General features: G+C 44.7%; 1 protein-coding gene across 1 annotated transcript in view; it reads right to left on the bottom strand.

The window, feature by feature from the left end:
- The window catches only part of JOSD1 (Josephin domain containing 1), a 44041-nt gene extending 22227 nt beyond the window's left edge, over positions 1-21814 (bottom strand). Inside the window, exons 1-2 of the mRNA XM_073592523.1 lie at positions 21655-21814; positions 17506-18041 (exon numbers count right to left, since the gene is read on the bottom strand). Of these exons, the coding sequence (XP_073448624.1) occupies positions 17506-17687 (182 nt within the window). The 5' untranslated portion in view covers positions 17688-18041; positions 21655-21814. The remainder of the gene's footprint in view (positions 1-17505; positions 18042-21654) is intronic.
- Between the last annotated feature and the right edge of the window lie 2936 nt (positions 21815-24750).

The following is a 24750-nucleotide window of genomic DNA, read 5'->3' as shown; positions in this document are numbered from 1 at the left end:
GGCGAGCGGCCTTTATGCAGATTAAACGTACATTACAGCAAAACAGGATGGAGTATGCACTGCTGTACCCCGCCCACATGAGGGTATCTACAACGAACGGTATACACTTTTTTGATTCCCCAACGAGCGTCGAAAGGTGGCTGGAGGACAACAGGAAAGCACCAAGGAACACAGCGGGACAAGAGACTAGAGACTAACCAGATCCCCTTTTTTGGTTTTTGGGGGGTTTCTCCTTTTTTCTTTTTCCTTCTTGACTTGTCTTGACTTACTCTCTTTGTTCTTATTTTTGGTTTTACTTAGCACAGTTCCTGGTTTGTCTCTCTCAATGATTAACGTGAAGAAAAGGTATACATTATTAATGACATGGAACGTGAGGAGATTGGGGGATAGGAATAAGAGAAGTGCAATATTCAAATATTTTGACAAAATGAAACCCCAGATAATTTTCTACAAGAAACGCATATGCGTCCCGACTCTATCCACCTTCTGTACTCACGGAAATATCCAATACAGTTCCATTCTATGTACTCATATTCGAGGGGAGTTAGTGTAATGGTTTCCAATGATGTCTGTTTTGAGTGCATTCAACAGAGGGTGGACAAGGAGGGAAAATGTGTTCTCCTGCTCCGCAAACTTAATGGACTAGTATGTATTATTGCTTCAATTTATATTCCTCTGCCATTCTCAACAGACCCTCTTAGACGTTTAGTGCAATTTATGGCCCTACACCCGGATGTTCCGGTATTGGCACTGGGAGACTATAATAATACCCTGGATAATTCCCAGGATAGAATGTCCTTGATATCCAGAGTGGTGAGACAGACAGCTGGTAAGACGGCTTTTGCCTCCTTACTTCTGGAACTGGGACTCCGTGATGTCTGGCGAGAGAGACACGAAGAGGACAGATGTTATTCATGCTACTCTGCAACACATGACGGACTCTCCCGTATTGACCTAGGTTTAGGGAATGAGGCACTTATGCAACGGGTGGTAGATTCGGCCTATGAGCCGCACATACTATCTGACCACACGCCATTTTGGGTACGCTTGGATATTACTGGAACATCGAATCACCCATTGTGGAAAGTGAACCTCTTTTGGTTATCCCTGCTCCCGTCCATAGACAGAACGAGGGGGGCACTGCGGGTATTTTTGAATTTTAATAGGGGATCTGCCAGTGCAGCAGTAGTATGGGATACACTTAAGGCATTCTTAAGGGGATGCCTTATTAGAGAGATTGTGGGAATCAAAACTCGGCCCAGGGAATGGGAGAGTAAGGTACAGGATGAAGTGAAAGAAAGAGAACAGGCCCTAATAGCTGATCCATCCCAATCTAACCATGACTCCTGGAGGGAGGCACAAGCAATGTATAAATTCGGTTTTGATGTCCACAGCGGAGAAGAGGAGATATTTTCAGCAACAGAGCTATTTTGAAGAGGGGGAAAACACTGGCCGTCTTCTTGCTCTCATAGCCAGAGAGCAGAGGGAATCCACTAATATCTCAGCTGTGAGGACAGAATCCGGGGAGAAGCAGACCCTTAGTTCGGACATTCTAAATAACTTCCAGTGGTTCTATAAAGATTTATACTCCTCTAAAACTAGTTATACTCCATCTGATTTGGCGCGGTTTTTACAAGCCTACTCGTTTCCAGGGATATCTGAGGCGGACAGGGAAATGTTGAATTTTCCAATTACATTGGCAGAACTGACAGAGGCATTAGAGGGGGCAACACACCATAAATCCCCAGGCCCAGATGGGATACCGGTGGAGGTATACTGCCATTATAGAGAGGACCTCCTAACACCCCTACTGCAGGCATTAACGGAGGCAGAGGAAGTGGGCAGCCTACCAGATAGCATGCAAGAGGCAATAAATAACAGTACTCCTAAAACCAGGAAAAGATAGGCTTCTAGCGGACTCCTATTGTCCAATATCCTTATTGAACCCGGATGTCAAGCTTATTGCCAGAGTCCTGGCTAAGAGGCTCTCTCAAGTAATTGGTAAGCTGGTTCATTGTGATCAGTCTGGCTTTATACCCACTCGCTCCACGGCCGACAACATAAGGAGATTATATATGAATCTACAGGTTTCGGTGGATAATCCGGGGGGTAGGGCCATTCTGTCACTGGACACCACAAAGGCGTTTGATAGTGTGGAGTGGCCCTACCTCCTGGAAATACTGGAGAGATTTGGAGTAGGGAATAAATTTATAGCATGGATAAAAAGGTGCTTTACTCCAAGCCTAGAGCCAGACTGCATATCAACAATAACCTTTCCTCTCCATTTCAGTTATATAGAGGTACCCGACAGGGATGCCCATTGTCTCCATTACTGTTTGCCCTGGCGGTAGAGCCTTAAGCCATACTGATCCGCGATTCACCAGAGGTGGTAGGGTTCCGCAGAGGCCAGTGGGAAGAAAAGATATCTTTATATGCAGATGATGCGCTTATATATTTAGGCAATATAGCCGCCTCATTGCGAGTAGTGATGGAGATAATAGGGGATTAAGGAAGCTTTTCAGGCTTTACCATCAACTGGTCAAAATCAACTTTAATGCCCATAGATCAGATGAAGGAACAGTTGCCAGAGGGGGCGGAACAAATAGTTATAGTCAACAGCTTCAAATATTTGGGAGTGGTGGTATCCCCAGATCCGGCTGAGTACCTTCAGCTAAATCTGGGTCCACTGTTGGTCAGACAGAAAGTGAAATGTAACAGCTGGTGTAAGCTTCCACTATCAGTAATAGGATGGGCAAATTTAATAAAAATGGTATGGGCCCCACAGCAACTTTATGTCTACCACAATTCACCAATGTGGATTTCAAACAAATGGTTCAAGCAAATCAACGCACTGATGAGGGAACTAATATGGGGAAAAAAAAAAAAAAAGACAGCTAGGATCAGTTTAGCCACATTTCAATATGGAAAGGATAGAGGAGGACTGGCAGTACCTCATCCCAAAAGGTATTTTTTGGCCTCACAACTACAGCAGATGGCAGGGTGGGGGCGGGAAGGAAATGAGGATCCTATATGTAAATTGGTGACCATATTAGATCCTGCACTAAAGGCGGCCTCCCATATGGAGATGGATTTGCCAAGCATGAATGGGTCAGAACCTACGAGCATCCTTCTTAAAAGGGTATGGGGGGAGATCCAGGAAGCACTGAAAATAACGGGCGTACTCCCCTTTACTCCGATATGGCACAATAAAAGATACCCAGAGGTACAAGAATTGCAAGGTTTTACCCCATGGAAAGAAAGGGGGATCTGGTTCTCTGCACAACTATATGAGGGGGAGGCGTTAAAGACATATGAACAACTATGTAGGGAATTTCAGTTAAACCCCAGAAGCTTTTATCAATATCTTCAACTTCGACATGCCTTGCAGGCACAACAAACAAAGCACCCTCTGATAGTATCAACATCATCTTTGTTGAGAGAAGTCCTGATAGCAGACACTAGGAAAGGATTAACATAAAAAATTTATAGGGAATTGTTGTCCTCAGTTCAGGACCATGCCTCGTTAAAGTGTCGAAAAAAGAGGGTGGAAGACATAGGGGAGATAGATGAAAACCAGTGGGAAATGGCACTTGAATCTATTCCAGCGTTATCGGTATCCGCATCCCATAGATTGTCACAATTATTTATTTTGCATAGGGCTTATAGAACACCAGTGCAGCTATATAAATGGGGAGGAAGAGACTCCCCTCTGTGTCCCAAATGTAGAATATATAAGGGGGACTTTATACACCTAATTTGGAGGTGTCCAAAACTACACAGGTACTGGGAAGAAGTTTCTCAGTGTATTACTAGACTAACGCAAGTTCCTATCCCCCTAAACCCGGTATTGTACCTGCTTGGAGCTATAGATGCAGAAACGTTCCCAAGAGGAATGTACTACATGTTAACTAGATTGATGTATCTAGCTAGAAAACTTATTGCAAAATACTGGATGGCTCCAGCGGTACCCACGGGGAAGCAGTGGATCTCTTATGTAAATTCTCTACTTCCTAGAGAGCGATTGACATATAGTCATAGGAGAGAAAAGGGTAAATTTGATACTATATGGCAATCATGGTTGGGGGATGTGGATTTAGCACCACATCAACTGGTAGTGGAAAGACTTCAGATGTAGAGCCAGGGGGGTGGAGTAGGAGAGGGAAGGGCAGAGAGGAGAGGAAAAGAATGGCCTGGAGGAGTAGAGATTGAATCTAGACAGGAGAGAGCACCTGCGGGGGAATAAAGGGGAAAAACGAATGTGGTGAATAAATATTAGGAGACACAGGTGATGGATGTAACCATGAGATTAGGGGGGGGGGGGGGGGGGGGGGGAGGGAAGAGAAGATAGAGTGATATGATATAGAAGTAAATGCACAAGAACGACACAGAATAGTGCATGAGTGCAGGAATAGGCATGTATATTTTATGTGTAATGTTTTATTGAACAAAATGCACGAATGATATGTATAATGAGAATAATTTTATAAAATACATTTTTTTTTTCTTTAATCAAAAAGGATGGTCCATGGTTAGCTAAATAAAGAATGGTGTGGTCTACGTATAAGCCTATTTTTTCTAGCGAGGTACCTATTTGAAGGCCTGATATTTTTGTCTCTGCCCTGATGGCAATGGCCAGTGGTTCGGCCGCCAGGGCATACAGTAGAGGGGAAAGGGGGCAGCCCTGACGTGTGCCCCTTTCAAGGGGGAATTGATCAGATAGCCACTCATTGACGTACACCCGGGCTTTAGGTGACTGGTATAGGAGCTGTATCCATTTAATAAAGTTAGGCCCGAATCCAAATCTATGAAGGCATTCCGAGAGGTACTGTCATTCGACTGAGTCGAAGGCCTTGGCTGTATCTAAAGCCGCCACCACCCGAGTTCCAGAGTTTTCATGAGAGGCCTGAATGTTCATGAACAATCGCCTGATGTTCATAGCAGTGTTTTTCCGCGGCATAAATCCGGTTTGGTCGGGGTGGACTAGTGAGAGTATGACTATTTAAAAGATGAGAATTTTGGCCAGTATTTTTATGTCGACTTGCAACAAGGAGATAGAGCGCTATGATTCAGGGTAGTGGGGATCCTTACCCTGTTTAGGGAGAACTATGATTTGAGCTTCCTGCATTGAGGATGGAAGTATTCCCTGAGCAAATATAAAATTGGTACAGGGCCTTCAGTTTGGGAATGAGCATTTCTGAAAAGGCAGTGTAAAATTCTAGGGGTAATCCATCAAGACCTGGTGCTTTGGATTTGGCTAGTTGGGACAGGGCATCTGTATGTCACTGATAGTTATAGGCGCTTATAGCATTGTGAGTTGTGCAGCATTAAGGTGGGGATTGTATAGGTATTCTCTAATGGCTTGTTGGGCCTGCGTACACTGTGAGGTATACAGGTTACTTAAAAAAAAAAAAAAAAGACTTTAGAATTTGGCTGTAACTTGGTTGGGGGGGGGTCAGTGAGGGTAGTGCCATCTGAATCCATTAGGGAAACGACCACTGTCGGTTTATCGTCCAAGTGGGCTAGGTCCGCCAACAGTTTCCCATGCTCAAATACTCGCTGTTTACAAAAGAAGAGGTGCTGTCTGGCCTTTGTATACAGCTGTATGATCATGCGGGCTTGTTTCTTAACTCTATCAAGATTTTCAGGAGAGGGGTGGGTATTGAACACCCTCTCTAGTTCTTGTAATTTGTCCGATGACAGCTGTAGTATAAGCTTGGATGAACATTTGAGCCCATTTATTATTGTGGATATGATCCTACGCGCGTGTATTTTAAATTAATCCCACACTATAGCATATGTAGAAGAGTCCTGATATTATCAAACAAAAACTGAATTTCCCTAGCTAAAGTATTGCGTTCAGGCAGTATAGACAGCCAATAGGGATTGAGTCTCCACATGGGAGTGGAGGACGACACTAGTAGTGAAGCCGTCATCCAGCAGGGGGAGTGGTCAGATAAGGCTGTAGGAGCAAGGCCCGTCCCTGTCACTTTGAGCAGAAGTGCCTTGGAGACAAAAAACAAATCTTTGAGACATTGTGTTGTGACTAGTAGAGTGACATGTATATGCTCTAGTGGTAGGGTTTTGGTACCTCCAAACATCAATCAGTGTGAATTCAGTCAGTGTGCGGTACAAACGGGTATGCTGCGGTACAGTGGCATGTGCCTAAGCCTGTACTGGACGATCCAGAGCAGGGATCATGGTCATGTTAAAATTGCCCATCCACACAGCTGGGAATGTCAGGCACTGAGCCATAAAGGCTACTTCCTAACTACTTCCGAGCTGTATGGAGGTGGGACATAAGCCAGTATCAAAAGGGGAGACCCACCCAGTGCAGCATGTAGGAAAAGATATCTGCCCTGCCGGTCCAACAGTAAGGAAATCAGCTCGAAAGGAGTAGATTTAGCAATGAGGATAGAGACCCCTCTAGACAGATTTGTGTATGTACTATGATAGGCCCATCCTATCCAGGGGCGTTTTAGGGCAGCTTGTAAGTGTCCCAAACCATGGGTCTCTACCAGGACCATAACGTCTGCTTTTTGTGATTTAAGGAATTTGAGGGCAGCTGTACGCTTAACTTTGTTGCGCACCCATCCCCCCCCCCCCGCACATTCCATGTAAGAAATTTAACAGAGGTCATTGGATATATGGGCACTATGTGAAAGGATATTAGTCAATCAGACCAGAAGGGCAGTAGCAGGGCTGCAGATAGAAACCTTTAACAGTATGCATTGTACCACGCAATATTTAATGTACCAACATAAATCCTTATGTGCAATCCAATTGTGGAACATAAAATGGGGAAAAAAAAAAAAAAAAAAAATCAACCCGTAGCTCAGTCGTGTTGATCGAGCATTCCCTAACCCTCCCAGCTCCTCACCCCCCAACCTGGTGAGAGCATACAATCCCCAAAATCAAACAGGTGAACGGTCATCCAGCAGGCTGAGCTGGCTGGAGGTACATGACTTAAAATTCCTGAACGTGAATCAAAAGTTACTAACAGGAACTGAAAGCTAAACCCCATTATAGGGAAAAAGAAAAAAAGCATTACTATGGGGGCGACTCTACAGCGTATGTTAAGGTAATGGAGGGAGGTCAGTCCCCCACAAAATTCCTTCCGTGGGGATCACTTGCATCAAAACAGAGTAGTGGAGTAGAAATTGCCTGTCATCAGGGTCTTCTCTGGACACAGCAGGTATTGAGGGAGCAGAAACACCAGGAGTGTGCCAGTTTTTTATGCAGATGGGTAAGCATATGGAGGGATTCGAGTCAATTCGATGCACAGATTTTCCCCTCCCTGTGAATAAGTTGCATTTTCAACAAAGATTTGGACTCCAACACAGGAAAGAAAAATGGTAGGTGATCATACAAGCTGTACTCACAAAGGCACAGGAGCAATCAGGCAGCTAAGCAGGGCGTCCGCGTTGAACCAGCCACGCAGAGGCCATGGCTGGGTCCTTGAAGAATTGTACCTGACCGCCCTCTTCCACCCGCAGCCTGGCTGGGAACAGCATGACGTACTTGAGGTGCAGCGGCGTTTGACATCTTGAAACTGCAACGTGAACATTTCCCACAGGGATGTTGCCTTTTTCTCTAGCGAGACGTAGAATTCTATCCCTGTCCCGAAAGTTAACAAAATTTGGCTATAAATGTACGAGGGGATGCTACCTGTGGGGGAGGTCTTGCCGGAATGCAGTGTGCCCATTCTAGCGCAAGATTTCCGGAGATCCTCAAGGAATTCTGCCAGGTCATTCCCTTCTGCCTTCTCGGGGAGCCCATTGAGCCGGAGGTTGCATCGACGAAGGTGATTCTCCAGGTCATCTTGGTGTGCATGCAGTTGCTGTATTTACCCCTGCACCCCTTCAGTGGTATGCCGTAATTGATGCAGGATGTCCTCCGCTCTACCGATGCGGGTTTCGGTCTCGGTAACCCTGTCCTTCAGCTTGGAGAGATCCTGGCGGATAAGTGAGATGTCGATTGTAACTTCATCAAGCTTAGCCGTAATAGTATTCTGCAAGTGTTCTGAGTCAGAGCAGGTGTCAGCTCCATTTTTGGCCTGCTGGTTCTTGTCTTGCCAGCGTTATTTCGTTAGCTGATTAGCAGTCTCTGTGTTTCTCTTGGCTGGGGAAAAGTTCAGTCAGAACCCCGAGACCCAGTGGAGGCTAAGCAGGGAAATATATCCACAAGTTTAGCGATCAGGATAGTCAGCAAGCGGAGCTCTCACAATCCACGACCTACTCCATCGCTCTCCAGGCCACACCCCCCGGAAAACTCTTGTTTCAAATGTGAATGTGTACTAAAACATTCGTCCTAAATTGGAAAGTCTATGCAAAGCATTTGGGAAAGGTTTCAAAGCAGTATTAAAAGTCGAATTATAGGCACATTTTTTTTCTTCATTTTGGATAGCGTAAGGAAGGGTTAGAACACCTCTCGTTTTTTTTTGACCATCTGTGTCCCACTGGGAAGACATATATGGCCCATGTCCCATAGCCCATGGGGAGACACAGATGGTCACTCTCTGTCCCATAGCCAAACCAGGAAATGAGGAAAACCATGCAAAATAAAAAAGGGGAGCCCTTGGGGACCCCCAGGTCATCAGCTCCTGCTACTGTCAATCACAGCCAGTGAGCCAATGAAAATTTGGGGGGGGGGGGGGGGGGGGGTCGGCGAGCTGTGTTCCATGCGTGAATGGACACACAGAGCAGCAGCTTGGAAACAAGCCTGCTCGGGTGCCCCCATAGCAAGCTGCTTACTATGGGAGCACTTGGCAAGAGAGAGGGGCCAGAAGCACCGTCGGGGAACCTGAGAACGTAATTTTGACAGGTTTCTTATTCTTTTTTTAATCTGCCTTTGTTATCACTTCAATTTATTCATGCAAAACCTTTATCCCAAAAAGGAAAATAAACCTGTTTGCAATAACTGCTTATAAAGAGTGAACTGGAGTTTGGCTTCAATTTGTTAGGGTATCTAAAGCTGCTAGCACATTTAACACTCCCCTCCCTCCAGACTGACAATGCTGCCCATCTGCTGTGCCGCCTGTGCTCATTGCTCCAAACTTTTGTCTCACTAATACAAGTGGTGTGTTACTGCCAGATCACCAGGTGAAAACAAAGGGCAAAAAAAAAAAAAAAACTAAAGAAAAGAAAACTGATGTAGCCACCACATCTAATGCTTGGTAGGCTGCAATATATTACATTTTTGGTTTTAGGTTAAAAGTGATTGTAAAAGTCTCTCTCTTTTTTTTTTTAATAACATGTTATACTTACCTCCTCTGTGCAGTTGGTTTCTCACTGGAGGGGCTGGAACCTCTTATCGGGTCCCTCTTTGCTGCTCCCGGCCCCTCCCTCCTGTTGTGTGCCCTCACAGCAAGCAGCTTGCTATAGGGGCACCTGAGCCGCGCTGCAGCTCTATGTATCCATTCAGACACGGAGCTACGGTTCGGCCCTGCCCCCTCTCTCTCCTGATTGGCAAACAGACTTTGATGACAGCAGTGGGAGCAAATGGCACTACTGCTGTGTCTCAGCCAATCAGGGGGGAGAGTCCTGGACAGCCGAGGGACTCCTGGACATTACCGAATAGAGATGGGGCTCAGGTATTAGGGGGGCTGAGGGCAGCTGCTACACACATAAGGCTTTTCATCTTAATGCATAGAATGCATTAAGATTAAAAAACAAAACAAAAAAAACACCTACCTTTACAAACCATTTAATACTGCTTCCCCAAGCCATGTGAACAAGCCCTTCAAAAGGGACATGATCAAGTCGCTAAAACACCCAAATACTGGTACCCCACAAGAGAAGAACTCACCTCTCAGGTGGCTTGTGTGTCCTACCTTCTCTCCCCATTCCAGGGATGGGTCATTTATTGGATGCCAGTGTCCCCTTTGCATCCTGTGGCTCCAGCCTCTGACCCTTCTGTCACTACAGCACTCAGAGATGTAGTGGTCGGAAACTTGAGCCACAGCCTAAATAAGGGGACTGCCAACAGGCTGTTCTCTTCAAATCAGTGAAGATAAGAAGAGTGGGCATCACAACAGGCAATTATTTTTTCCCCATACAGAGAGGGTTCTTTTTTCCCTTTTTAAAAATCCCAAAACTGTAGGTGCCTGTTCACATGTGCATGAATATGAGGTGTTTACTTTCATTTGAGTCTAGTTTAGTGTTTTAGAGTGGATTTTAAAATACCAGTGTGAGAATTACTGGTGACAGAGAAAAAGAAAAATAATGGAAAGCCAGAGTTTCTTAAGATGCCCAAACAAGAGCTGGGCTTTAATATGCTTACACATGTTTGAGTCCAAACATTTGTTTGCCTGATTTCTTCTTTGGGAACACACACAAAACATTGGAGGATTAAAGAGGGCAAAAAATGTTTATTCATTTTTTAATTTGGTTGTAACATGTTAAAATTTCAAGTGTTAGTTCATCTTTAAAGGGGTTGTAGAGGCAGAAGGCTTTTTTATCTTAATGGGTGGTGAATGAAAATGTAGCGCTGGTGTGGGCTGTGTGAAACAGCTACATGGTCTAAAAAATATATTATTAATAAATAAAAAAACATGTGGATAAACATATAGGGAATCTAGACACGTAAGTCTTATTGAGTGATAAAACACAAGTGAATCAAAAAGATTAGGGGTGAATCTCAAATGAAAAGTAATAGTAGTGACAACAAAAAGTCAGTCAGATTATGGACAACTTCATGTGAACAATCAAACACAGGAAATGTGAATGTTTCGGCAACTAGGCAACCTGCTTGTTCCGTCTGTGGTGATCATATTGGATGGATATTGCCTTCTGAAGACACCTGAGCCCGCTCCAGTTTCCTTGCTGATCATCCCAAGATACCTTGTGCTGCTCCTATCCATGCCTGTTCGATCCAGTGTCGCTGACATCCGGATCCACATGTTCCAGTAAGAGTACCCATTTTATTCCTTTTTTGTGACATCTGCTGTCAACATTATATTTGATGTCTCCGATTGCCCACATGAAGATGTCCACTAACTGACGGACTCCGTTTTTTCACAACCTTCATCTTTTGGGGACACTAGTTGCCAAAACATTCAACATTTCACGTGAACAATCAAAAACAGGAAGTTGTCCATCATCTGACGGACTTTTTGTTGTCACTACTATTACTTTTCATTTGAGATTCACCCCTAATCTTTGATTCACTTGTGTTTTATCACTCAATAAGACTTACGTGTCTAGATTCCCTATATGTTTATCCACATGTTTTTTTCATTTATTAATAATATATTTTTTAGACCATGTAGCTGTTTCACACAGCCCACACCAGCGCTACATTTTCATTCACCTCACGTTTATAAATTTTAGTCACATTTGTATGTAGCTGCTCTAGCTTTTCCAATTTTTTTTCAAAATAGCGCAGTTTTATCTTTCCATCACACTTTTTTATCTTAATGCATTTTATGCATTAAGATTAAAAAAAAAAAAAAAAAAAAAAAAAAAAAAAAAAACTTGTGCATAGCAACCCCCCCCAGCACCCCCCTAACTACTTACCTGAGCCTCTTCTCTCTCCAGCAATGTCCACGAGTATCTAAGCCACCTGGGACACTCCTCCCGATTGGCTCAGACTCAGCAGCAGCGCCATTGGCTCCCACAGCTGTCAAAGTCAGTCAGCTGATCAGGGGAGAGAGGGGGTGGAGCCAGGGCTCCGTGTCTGAATGGATAAACGGAGCTGAGACTTGGCTCGGGTGCCCCCCCATAGAAAGCTGCTGGCTGTGGGGGCACTCAGCAGGAGGGAGGGGCCAGGAGCAGCAAAGAAGGGCCCAAGAAGGAGGGGGATCTGGGCTGCTCTGTGCAAAACCAACTGCACGGAGGGGGTATAACGCGTTTGTTATTTTTATTTTACTTTTTCTTTAAAAAGAGACTTTACAATCACTTTAACCACTTACCGACCACCTGCCGTCATTATACGGTGGCTGTTTGAAGAGGAACACCGTTATGGCAGCAGCTAGCTGCCATAACCCCGGTATCCTCTCCTTCAGCGGGCGGTCGGCTTTCAGATAAAAGAGGTTTCAGCAGTGGATTCACTGCAAGATCACTTTTACCTGTGGTGGGATAGGGCCCCCCTCCCTCTGGTCGTATCTGCCGCTTATGACAAAATGTTTTTGTTTTTTTTTTAAAAGACAGTGTAAAAATAAAAAGTAAAATGTAAAGGGCCCCCTCCCGCTGAGATCACGAGCAGAAGCAAACGCAAACCTAAGGCTTAATGTACACGGGATGTTTTTACAACCTCTCCTGAACGATTTAACTTGATAGATAGTAACCCATGTTTAAAACATCCATTTTGCCGTGTTTACATGCCACGTTTAGAAGCATTTGAAAAAAACAACAATTTTTTTTTCTCAAATAGCCAAAAATGAAAAACGCCTGTAAACAAAATGCGGCTAAACGCATGTTGCCGCATTTAGAAGCGTTTGGTGCTTGAAATTACTCTAAACTCAGTGTCTGAACTGAATTAGGCTAACTTTACTGGAGAGGGAGAGGGAGAGGGAGAGGGAGAGGGAGAGGGAGAGGGAGAGGGAGAGGGAGAGGGAGAGGGAGAGGGAGAGGGAGAGGGAGAGGGAGAGGGAGAGGGAGAGGGAGAGGGAGAGGGAGAGAGAGAGAGAGAGAGAGACGACTTCACATGCATGGGTAGTATCAGCTTGGCTTCGTTCCATATACATGCTTGCACAGCCTGCTCTTTCACTCTCATGGAACATCGAGCTGCAAGAGAAAGGGGACTGCGCATGCATAAGTAGGGAAAAAAGCAGAGTGCTTGTTCACGAGTTGCTGGGGCCATGCATCCAACCACAAATGTCCTGCCATCTACAGGGCAATGGAGTAAGCATCTTGAAAAGCAAACATTATTCTACTTAAAGCGGGGTTCCACCCAAATTTTGAACAATATCTGTATATATTCTCTTCCTTGCCTAGATGCTGACATGCCGTTTAAAAAAATTTAAATCGCCGTAATTACCTTTTATTTTTCTATTCTTCTTTGCACTTCCTGGTTCTCCTCCCGTGGGAGTAGGCGTGTTTCTAGCCTCTCCCAGACTCCTGGGAGCTAGTCTCAGGCTTCCCAGGATGCCACTGAGCATGTGCGGGAACGAGCGGTGAATGCTGGGAGCACAGCATTCACCACATCCAGGAAATAAATGCTTGTGGGCTTCAAATGCCCACAATGAAGATGGAAACCGCCTGCAGTGAATAATATAAGTTATTCTTTCCGACGAAATCTGACACAGGCGGACATATTACACACAATATGTGAGTATGTAATGCTGAGAAGAAAAGTTTGTGAATGAACTAAAAAAAAAAAAAACGATAGATAGGTGGACCCCCGCTTTAAAGGAAGACTGCATGTTGTAGTACTGAGGATGCAGTAACGTATAGGGATGTTTTTGGCAAATGTCATTAAAAAAGTGGACTAACCCCTTAATTCTTCAGTGTTTACAGAACCTACACACACAGAAATCAAAAATCTGGATTGAAATAAAAAACACACGAAAAGAACTAACAAAAGATAACCTGTTTACAGGTACAATTAGAATTGTGAATGAACAAAAAAGAAAAATATAACAAGCTGATCACCTGACAGCTTCATACAATGTTTTTAACCCGAAAGGAAAGCACATCATGAGATAGAAATAGATTGTGGTCTGACAAGAAGGTTCACATTTTAAGATTTATAGCTCCACCAACTCCTTAAAAGAAAACCTAGGATGCTCAAAGATGATTATGAGTTTTGAGTGGACCTAGAAGGCAGAGAGGTTGATTTACTAAAGGCAAATCCACTTTGCACATGAGTGCACTTGGATCTGCAGTCACTGTAGATCTGAGGGGAAGATCTGAAACAAGAGGAAGCTCTGCTGATTTTATCATCCAATCATGTGCAAGCAAAAATGCTGTTTTTTATTTTCCTTGCATGTCCCCCTCAGATTTACAGTGACCGCACTTCCAAGTGCACTTGTAGTGCAAAGTGGATTTGCCTTTAGTAAATAAAACCACAGAGGCTGGTTTATACAACTCAGAAAAGGAGCTGCAGGTTTTTTTTTTTTGCTTTTTAATCCTTTCATGCATAGCGGTCACTATAAAATGGACAACCATTTAATAGAATAGAATGCATTAAGGTGAAAAACTGAGGGTTTACAACCCCTTTAACCACTTAAAGACCAAGCCTTTTTGGCACTTTTTGTTTACAAGTAAAAATCTGCATTTTTGCAAAAAAATTCCAAACATTATATATGTGTGTATGTATAGATCCTATATAGAGATCCTAGAGAATAAAATGGCGATTGTTGCAATTTATGTCACTGTATTTGTGCAGCATTTTTTTAAATGCAATTGTTTAGGAAAACAGAAATGACACTTTAATTCTAATGCAAAAAAATTAAAAATAAAACATCACAACATATATTCAAGTTTTTGGTAAAATATAGAAGATGATGTTACACAGAGTAAATAGATACCCAACATGTCACGCTTTAAAAATGTGCATGCTCTGGGAATGGCGACAAACTATGATACTTAAAAATCTCCATAGGTAATGCTTTAAAAATGTTTACAGGTTACCTGTTTAGCATTACAGAGAAGGTCTAGCGCTAGAATTATTTCTCTTGCTCCAACACTCACAATGATGCCTCACATGTGTGGTGCAAACACAGTGTACATATGCATGTACGAATTATGTATGCGTTCGCTTCAATACATTTTTTTGTTTTTTTTTACACTGTCCCTCTAATTTTTTAAAAAATGACTTTTATTTCTATTACAAGGGATGTTTACATGGGATGACAGGTTCTCTTTATGGAAAGATCTGGGAGACAGAGAGATCTGAGAGACAGAGAGATCTGAGAGAGAGAGAGATCTGAGAGAGAGAGAGATCTGAGAGAGAGAGAGATCTGAGAGAGAGAGAGATCGAGAGAGAGAGAGATCGAGAGAGAGAGAGATCGAGAGAGATCGAGAGAGATCGAGAGAGAGAGAGAGAGATCGAGAGATCGAGAGATCGAGAGAGATCGAGAGAGATCGAGAGATCGAGAGATCGAGAGAGAGAGAGATCGAGAGAGAGAGAGATCGAGAGAGAGAGAGAGAGAGAGAGAGAGAGAGAGACTCTCTCATAGAGGTGATCAGAGTCAATCTGATCCCTGGTCAGCCACGTGAACTATTTGATCGTTTCCCATGCTCGCCAGTAAAAACAGTAGTGTGAAAAGAAAAAAAAAAAAAAAAAAAAAAAAACTGGGATTATGGCTGATAGCTTTGGTCAATTTTTTTTTTCTCATTTGGTTGCAAGTGGCTTACCAGGGTTATGACTAAAGCTATCAGTTATAATCCCAGTATTTTTTTTCACACTCGCCGGTTTTTCTTGGGCTTACTGTTTTTACTGGCGAGCATGGGAAACGATCCAACAGTTCACGTGGCTGACCAGAAAAAAAAAAAAAACACTTCGCTTGAAAAACCTCTGCACAAATACCATGTGACATAAAAAAAAAAAGGTTGCAACACCAACCAATTTATTCTGTAGGGTGTCTGCTTAAATAAAAAATAGATAATGTTTGGGGGTTATAAGTAATTTTCTAGCAAAAAAAAACAAAAATGCTGGAGAGAAATGTCAGAATTGGCCCGGTAGGCAAGTTGTTAAACCTGCAGAAGGACCATATTTGTATTTTTTCCATGAAACTTAGAGAAGTACAGCCAAGCTCGTTTGGATATACTTCTCCTATGGATCACAGGAGTGCAGTTCGTTTTGCACTCCTGTGACCCATTTTCAGCAGAGATCGGGCCGAAGCCCGCTCTGATGACGTCACAGAAGTTGGTCCAGGCAACGCTTCATCACGACCATGGAGTCGGGATCCACCAGATCCCTGGACCGACACCCGGCTCAGCGTCTAAGCGGGCCGCTGAGAGCCTGAGCTGGCAGCCCAGGCCCCCCTCCAGAGAGGTGATAAGGGCGCTCTGGTGGAGGTGGGTAGCTGGTCAGAGGGATGATAGTGATGAGATGGCACTTCTGGCAGCACTTTGGTTAGAGGGGAAGCAAATCTGAAGATCTAAAAAAAGAAAAGAAAGGCACCTCAGACCTTCTGACGAAGGAGCCGCACGTGCTCCGAAACGCATTACCACCCCCTTCTCTACACTGACACCATCAGCCTTGTGTGTGCCGCAGTGAATACAGGCTTCCCTGCTGCCTCCTCTTTCCAACACGCATGAGAACGCTTTACAGCTGCTGGACGGCTCTACACTGAGCGAGGAGGGAGCAGAGCAGAGAGCTGTGACTGACAGTCAGCAGCTCTCTGCTTGCAGAGCTGTGAGAACCGAGTGACCGGCAGTGTTTGATTGCTCGGTGCTCAGTATAATTCTATAAAAAAAAGAAAAGAAAAAAAAACCCACCACACCCATACTTCTCTTTTAACTTTCACTTTGATATTGTTAAAATGCATGCAGTTCACTCAAGTGTATATGTGAAGAACGCCTTGGAAAATGAATGTTAAAAAAAAATGAAGTTCTATTTTTTCTTTTCATGCCCAAAGAGCAATAAAAAGGCTGAGGAAAGAAATCCTGAGTGTGGCTTTCATAATTCATGCATGACAGGGTTAATGCAAGTTCCATGTTACAAAACCAAAACTTAATTAACTTCTTCAGATCCGCGCTATAGCCGAATTGCGGCTACAGCACGGACCCGCCTACTTTGCCGGGAGGGCGTCTTGACGTCCTCCCGTACCCAAGCAGCCTGCTTTGTGATCCCGACCCCTTACCACGTGATCAGCTGTCAGCCATTGACAGCTGATCACGTGATGTAAACAGAGCCAGTAATCGGCTAATTTTTTTTCTGACAGCGTGAGGAGAAAAAAAAAAGCCGATCACCAGTGGTCGTGAGAGGGACATCAGTCCCGATCACGGAGAGCTGCCACCAGCTCCTCAGTGCCCACCTGTGCCACCTAGCAGCCACCTACCAGTGCCACCCATCAGTGCCCACAGTCATCATCAACAGTGCTCCACATCAGTGCCGCCTTATCTGTGCCCATCAGTGCAGCCTATCAGTGCCGCCTCATCAACGCATATCAATGAAGGAGAAAAATTACCTGTTTGCAAAATTTTATAACAAACTATGAAACTTTTTCATCTTTTTTTGTTTGTTTAACAAAAAATAAAAAAATAAAAACCCCAGCTGTGATTAAATACCACCAAAAGAAAGCTCTATTTGTGTGAAAAAAAATGATAAAAATTTCATTTGGGTACAGTGTTGTATGACTGCGCAATTGTTATTCAAACTGCGTCAGCGCTGAAAGCTGAAAATTGGTCTGGGCAGGAGGGGGGTTTAAGTGCCCAGTAAGCAAGTGGTTAACGAAAATGAGCAACATTTTCACCTCTCATTTGTTCTAGTTAAAAGTGAGCTCATTCTGTATATAGGATTCATAGTAATATGTATTCAGCTATATATAAACTACAGGCAATCCAAGTTCTACAAAACAGACCACAGTGAATTCCATTATTAGACTAGATCTCTTCTCACCTCTGGAATATCTCCTGAAGGGCTTCGCGAGTGAACGCTCCAGCATCCTGGAAGACATTATTCAAGGCATGGAGAGCACACAGTTCCCGTCGCTGTTTCTCGTGGTAAATTTGTGTTGGAAAAGGTTCCTGAAACTCACCACAGTTTTTTGCCTTATCTCCTTTCCACGGTACACAACTCATGGCTGAGAACCAATGTTAGGATAGAACTGCAGCTTTGCGTTTAGTCTTAGAAATGTCCTCTAAAGTGGCTGCACACTGGAGGTCCTAGTAATCATGTACGTTTATGTGATATGCCATGCTTCCCTGCAGGGGGGGGTGTGTGGGCTCTATCACAGTGACTAATAACCTGAGCCTTTCTTAGCAGTCCACAATAAGGAGAGGGATGCTGATAATTTATTCTTTAATTAGATGATGGAAAGCTCTCCACATCTTTCTTTTTCCTCCATACCACCACAGTCTTGGAGCCAACGAAATCACTGGAAATCTTTTCAGTCACTTCTATTAGTATATGAAAGCAAGTAGGGTTCCTTAACCCTGTAATAAATAAAAGAAAAATTAGGCACAATATGATCCTCATCCTACAAGATCAGAAATGTAACAAAGTTTTTGGGCTTGTTCACACTGCATGTACTCGAAACCCGGGGTTGGCAACCTTAAAGAGGTGGAGATCTACCTGAACAACATGGAAAAAGCCAAAGATCACTGGGCATAGTGTCGCCTCCTCACAACTGATTTAAACCTCTAATTGCCATACCACCATGTTGCAATCGCGTGTATTGCATGGAAATCATGGGTTTAAATCAGGTAGTGAGGAGGCAGCATGCCGCCTCCTCGCCACCCAGCAAACACACTGGGATCACTTTTCAGAGGAACAGCAGTACCTGCTGCACTTGAGAATGAGCCCCTAATTGCATTTGGCAGCAGCACCCTTAGGGACCGTGTACACATAAAGTTTGGGGGGGGGAAATAAAACTCTGTGGTTGATTCGCAGAATTACCACTCCCAATCCCTACCCCCTTTAGCTGCTGAGGCAGCGGTCAAAGGTGTACACATGCCGCAGCAGGAATTAAACTGCCCTGTTAATTTTTGTGGGTGAGCCCTTGCAAAGATTATGCTCCTACACAACTTCCTGGGTTGTGTACAAAATGTTTCAAGTGTACAGAGATGCACGGGCAGCAGATGATGTTACCTAAGACAGATAAGTGCACTGGGGATGGCAGCAGTGAGGAGGCTGTCAGGAGGGTCATATATATATATATATATATATATATATATATATATATATATATATATATTTTTATTTTTTTTGGTGAAGGTGGAAATACCCTTTAAAAACAAACAAAAAAAACACACTTTAGCTCTGTAGCGTTACGTTGGGGTTATCAGCTGGCTGCTCTGCTGCAAGTAAGTTTGGGGGCGCAAATTACTTGCCTTGCACCAAGTGCTGACAACCCACACTACGCTAAAAAAAACTGGCTCCTAACTTTATTAGTTGGCTCCTGGGGTAAGAGGCAAATTTGTGAAGCCTTAATTGTGTGTACTAGGCATTAGCTGTTACTGTTTACCTTCGCGACCACAGGAGCGAGCTCTCAAACGCCAAGCTCAGAACTACTACATCAGGAGGGAGAAAGTGCATGCGAGGGGGATTGAATCAGAGAAAGAGCTCATTCCTGTGATGGTGAACAGTAATGCCCTGTACACACAGTCGGATTTTCCAATGGAAAATGTGTGATAGGACCTTGTTGACGGAAATTCCGACCGTGTGTAGGCTCCATCACACATTTTCCATTGGAATTTCCGACACACAAAGTTTGAGAGCTTGCTATAAAATTTTCCGACAACAAAATCTGTTGTTGGAAATTCCGATTGTGTGTACACAAATCCGACGCACAAAGCCATTGGCTACTGCCCCGTTTATAGTCCCGATGTACGTGTTTTACGTCACCGCGTTTAGAGCGATCGGATTTTCTGACAACTTTGTGTGACCGTGTGTATGCAAGACAAGTTTGAGCCAACATCCGTCGGAAAAAATCCATGGATTTTGTTGTCGGAATGTCCGATCAATGGCTGACCGTGTGTACAGGGCATAAGAGCTAGCCATCTTTTAGCAACATGTAGGTACTGTATGTATGTTGCAGCAGAACGAATCTCAAGGAAAAGCAGGACAAACATATATTCACAGTACACAATAAAGAGACATGTTAAAGCTGAACTCTGGGCATCCCCCCCCCCATGCAGTGAGGCTGTGCCCGCACTGCATGGGTTAACTGCTCGTATTTGTCTAGGGGATCGTAGAGCGGAGATATACTTACCTAATCCCCCGATTCTCCCTTCGGCTCCTGCCCCCCCTCCAGCACTCTTGGGCGGTGGACTGTTCCTGACATCATCATGCTCATAGACTCTGGACATGAAGACGTCAGCAACTTTCCACTGCTGGATGTGGGGGTGTGCCATTTTCCAGGGGATTGAAGGATCAGGTGAGTATAGGCTCTGTGTTCACCCCTACACAAAACTAGCAGTTAACATGACAAAAAATAAAAAATGATGCCCAGATTTGGGCTTTAAAGAGGGTTGTAAAGGCAGATTTTTTTTATCTTAATGCATTCTATGCATTAAGATAAAAACTCTTCTGTGTGTAGCAGCCTCCCCAGCACCCCCTTATTACTTACCTGAGCCCCCTCTCTCTCCAGCGATGTCCACGAGTGTCTTGGCTGTCCGGGACTCTCTTCCTGATTGGCTGAGACACAGCAGCGGCGCCATTGGCTCCCGTGCTTATCAATCAAAATCAGTTAGCCAATCAGGGCAGCGAGGGGGCGGACCGGGTTTGGGGTCCATGTCTGAATGGACACACGGAGCTGTGACTCGGGTGCCCCCATAGCAAGCTGCTTGCTGTGGGGGCACGGGACAGGAGGGAGGGAGCAGGATTACAGAAGAGGGACCCGAGAAGAGGAGGACCGGGGCTGCTCTGTGCAAGTATAACATTTTTTTTTTCTATAAAAATAACAAACAAGACTTTACTACTACTTTAAAGTGGCGCTGTACCCAAAAGTGGAACTTCAGCTTTAAGTACTTCTTACCCCCTGACATGCCACATAGTTTTGACAGGTACCCAGCTCCCACTTCCCCTCGGGCCACCTAGGTGGCGACTCCACTCCCTCCCTGCATTCTTCTGGGACACGTCACAGGTCCCAGAAGATTACACGGCCATTCAGGACTCGCGCATGCACAATGAGCATCTGGTTATGAAGCCACAAGCTGTCACAGCCGGGTGCCCACAGTAGTAATGCCAGCGCCGCAGGGAGAGAAGCGAGGCTTTGAGTTCCCGCATTGCTGGACCATGGGACAGGTGAGTGTGCGTTTATTAAAAATCAGCAACTACAAAAAGTGTAGCTGACTTTTAATAAACACAGAACCGGGTGGAGCTCTGCTTTAACTAAAAAAAAATACCTTCTATAGCTCTTGGCCTCCTCCAAATTCTTTTTTTGCTGTGACTTCCTGTTAGAGGGTGGCTACATTCATGCACCCACTATATGTAGGGACGTAGCCACCCTCTCTTGCTCGCTCTGAGATGGACTATGGGATTTGTAGTGTGCACAGAGCAGTGCACAGGACCACAACTAACCTGTACTGCTCATTCCAAGGGGAAGCGAGGGGGGAAAGGGGGACCTTACAAGGAGCTAGATCTACACAGAAGGAACCAATTTCATAGATGACAGGGCCATTGAGTAGTGGATGTGTATGGATTATATTTGGAGAATAATGAGATCATTAAAGTGAAATGGTTAGACTTGTGAGTGCACATGGCTCAAACACAAATCAAAAATGTGGTTAACAAAAGGCTTCTGTAGAAAGTTCTCTGAGAGGTGAATGTAGCCCAGAGCACCAAGGAGACCTCCTTCAGGGGGGACCAGGGACAGGAGCAGTCCTCCACATTTACTGTCTTGGCTGCTGAGGGCCCCATGGCTGCCCGAACACTCACACCACTATGGGAAGGTCCCCCTGGCCCGTACCGTGCTTAGACCTCACTGTAAGTTAGGAGGAGTACATGGCCTGCTGGGAATATGCCACTCTGAGTCAGAGAGCACAGGTCTCCATTGACCACCAGGGAGGTGTGCGGAGATCTCCCTCCATCTGCAGCACACATTACCTCATTCAGCAGATCCGAAAGCAACGACCACTTCACATCCTTCCTCCGCTTCCACACCACTTACAGCCCCCCAACGTTTCGCCAGCTGCGTGACGTCACAGCTCCTAACACTTTACTAGCACCAACCCAATGTCTCAGATTCTCTTCGCTGATTGGAGAGGATGTGGCTTCTCGTGCGTTTCAAACCTCGGCTGCGAATTGCTCTGCGATTGGTGAATTAGTTCCGGGTATGGGTGGAGTTGAAAGACTTGACGAGACCTTGGACCGCAAAACTTCCGCATTCGTCACGTTTGCAGACTTTTCCCTGTCCATTGAGTGTTTGGTTGCTCTGATGGTTCTTTGGAGTTTTTTCTTTTTATTCAGCTTCCTTTCAATTAGAAAACAAAGACTTGAGCAACAATAGGAAGCAGATAGCAAAGCAATTTGCTTTAAAATAAGTTCAGTTACTCTCCTAACAATACCTTTCATCATGCTTGAGGTGATAGTAGCCATATTAGTGCACTTCCTACAAAAACCGTTAAATCGGTTGTATGCCCGCATGCAAAAAAAACAACAGCGGCTGCATGCAAGGTGAATATCTCCTAAACCGTGCAGGTTTAGGAGATATTAATTTTACCTACAGGCCTACCTGTAGGTAAAAAAGTGAAAGTGGGGTATACAACCGCTTTAAAGCGGAAGAAACCATTAAAGCAGTTGTAAACCCATAATGAGCTAGTATGCATGGCATATTAGCACATTATGTTAAACTTACCTTAAAGCTAAGCCTCACCGCACCAAAATGTCAGAGCTTAAGGCCGCTTCCATCTTTACCCAAGCTTCGGCTCTGTGATCAGCCGGAGCCGCGATGACATCATTCCCGCGCATGAGCACAGGAGCCGCCGGTCACAGCACAGGGCTCTGAAGGAACGGCACGGGTTGCCGTTTCTTCAGAGCGCACGCACTAGTGATGTCACTGGCTGCATATATAGTAAAAATCTCCTAAACGTTGGACGCTGGATATTTACACTACCTATAGGTAAGCCTTATTATAGGCTTATCTATAGGTAAAAGTCATGCATGGAAGTTAACTTTCACTTTAAAGCGGAAGTAAACCTATCTATTTCACAGTTCCAAAAAACAGTTACATTCCAATGATTGATCTAGCCACAGAGCAGCAGATGGGAAGGAGGCTGCCTACACCAATCGCACCGCCGGGAACCAACAGCTGGAGAGACCCACTCAATGGACAGCTCACCAACACGTAAAGTCAGGCCATAATCATGGCAACAATGTGTTTCAAGGCCAGGTCCCTTTGTCAAGTTACTATAGAGCAGCTGTTCTCCCAGCTCTCCCCTCCTCGTAAACCCTCACCATGTAAAACAACCCATTCAGTTTAAAATAGAAATGAAAGGCAAAGCATTTGTGTGTATACAGTATCTCACAAAAGTGAGTACACCCCTCACGTTTTTGTAAATCTTTTATTATATCTTTTCATGTGACAACACTGAAGAAATGACACTTTGCTATACTGTAAAGTAGTGAGTGTACAGTTTGTATAACAGTGTAAATTTGCTGTCCCCTCAAAATAACTCAACACACAGCCATTAATGTCTAAACCACTGGCAACAAAAGTGAGTACACCCCTAAGTGAAAATGTCCACATTGGGCCCAATTAGCCATTTTCCCTCCCCGGTGTCATGTGACTCATTAGTGTTACAAGGTCTCAGGTGTGAATGGGGAGCAGGTGTGTTAGATTTGGTGTTATCACTCTGACTCTCTCATACTGGTCACTGGAAGTTCAACATGGCACCTCATGGGAAAGAACTCTCTGAGGGTCTGAAGAAAAGAATTGTTGCTTTACTGTCAGGGATGGCTCAGCCCTTCCTACTCTGAGCTGGCCACTCAGCTGTTGGCTAATTGCCAGCTCTCTTCTCTCTCCACAGTTAACCAGCTGTTGTGGATCTGCTCATCAGTCCCGCCTTCGTAAAGAAGTCCAGCTCACTTCCTTCCTGCCTTCGTCTTGGTCACATCACAAGAAACCATCTCCTGCGTTCCTGTTTAAACACTGGCTTTGCTGACATCCCTTCTGGCTCCTTATCCTGCTTGCTGTTACTCTACTTGGATCCCTGACTTCAGGCCTGGCTGATTACCCGATCTGGTTACTGAACTCTGGCTTGGCTGACCACCCAATCCGGTTACTGGACTCTGGCTATGCTTGACTACGCTTACTCTATTTACCTTTTTATTTTTATTAATAAACAAGTGTGATTTAACTGTACTTCTGTCTCGGTCTGGTTCATGGTTTCTGACAGTAGGCGAAGGCCATGAATTCAGAAGATACAGTCAATCCACTTGCTGGTAATATTTTCTCCAGATTGGATGAGCAAGATCACCGCATCGATCAGTTTACCATTGCGTTACAAACGTTCCTGAGTCGCACGGCTCACCTGGAATCCCCCACTGTGGCTGCTCCAGTACAACCTGAGTTGCAGGTCGTCCCTGCTGCTGCTCCAGTCTCTGTGGAGGCACCCGCCTTGAGTACTACCTCTAAAAGAGATATGTCTGGTTCCACCCCGCTTCCCCAGCGATTTGGGGGCAATCCAGTTCAATGCAGAGGGTTTCTCAACCAAGTTGAGATATACTTTTAGATGCTGCCCCAGGCTTTTTCCACGGACAGAGAGAGCTTTGGCCTTGGCTAACCCTCTATGGGAGATGCAAAAACCTGTTGTCTTGAGTTACCCTGAGTTTGTGGCCTCCTTTAAAAGGGTATTTGATGTTCCCGCACGCTCCACTTCTGCTGCCAAGTGCCTCATGTCCATCAAACAGAGTACGAGAACTGTTGCCGACTATGCCATTGAGTTCCCTACTCTGGCAGCAGAGGTTCCTTGGAACAATGAGGCCCTCGTGGCTGCTTTTTCGTTTGCCATCCTCATTGACTCCAGGCTCAGAGAAAGACTTTCTTTTAAGGAGCGCTTGCGGAAGCCTCCTGTACGTTTGCCTCCGAGCTTTGCAGTCCCACCCATGCCTCCCTCACCTCCCTTTGCCTCCTGGTACCGAGTCGGTCAGTGAAGATGAACCCATGCACTTGGGCTTCATGCGTCTCTCTGTGGATGAGAG

The sequence above is a fragment of the Aquarana catesbeiana genome, linkage group LG07 (assembly GCF_042186555.1).
Source record: "Aquarana catesbeiana isolate 2022-GZ linkage group LG07, ASM4218655v1, whole genome shotgun sequence".
NCBI classification, from domain to species: Eukaryota; Metazoa; Chordata; class Amphibia; order Anura; family Ranidae; genus Aquarana; species Aquarana catesbeiana.
This window is presented reverse-complemented; position numbering and strand designations above follow the sequence as displayed.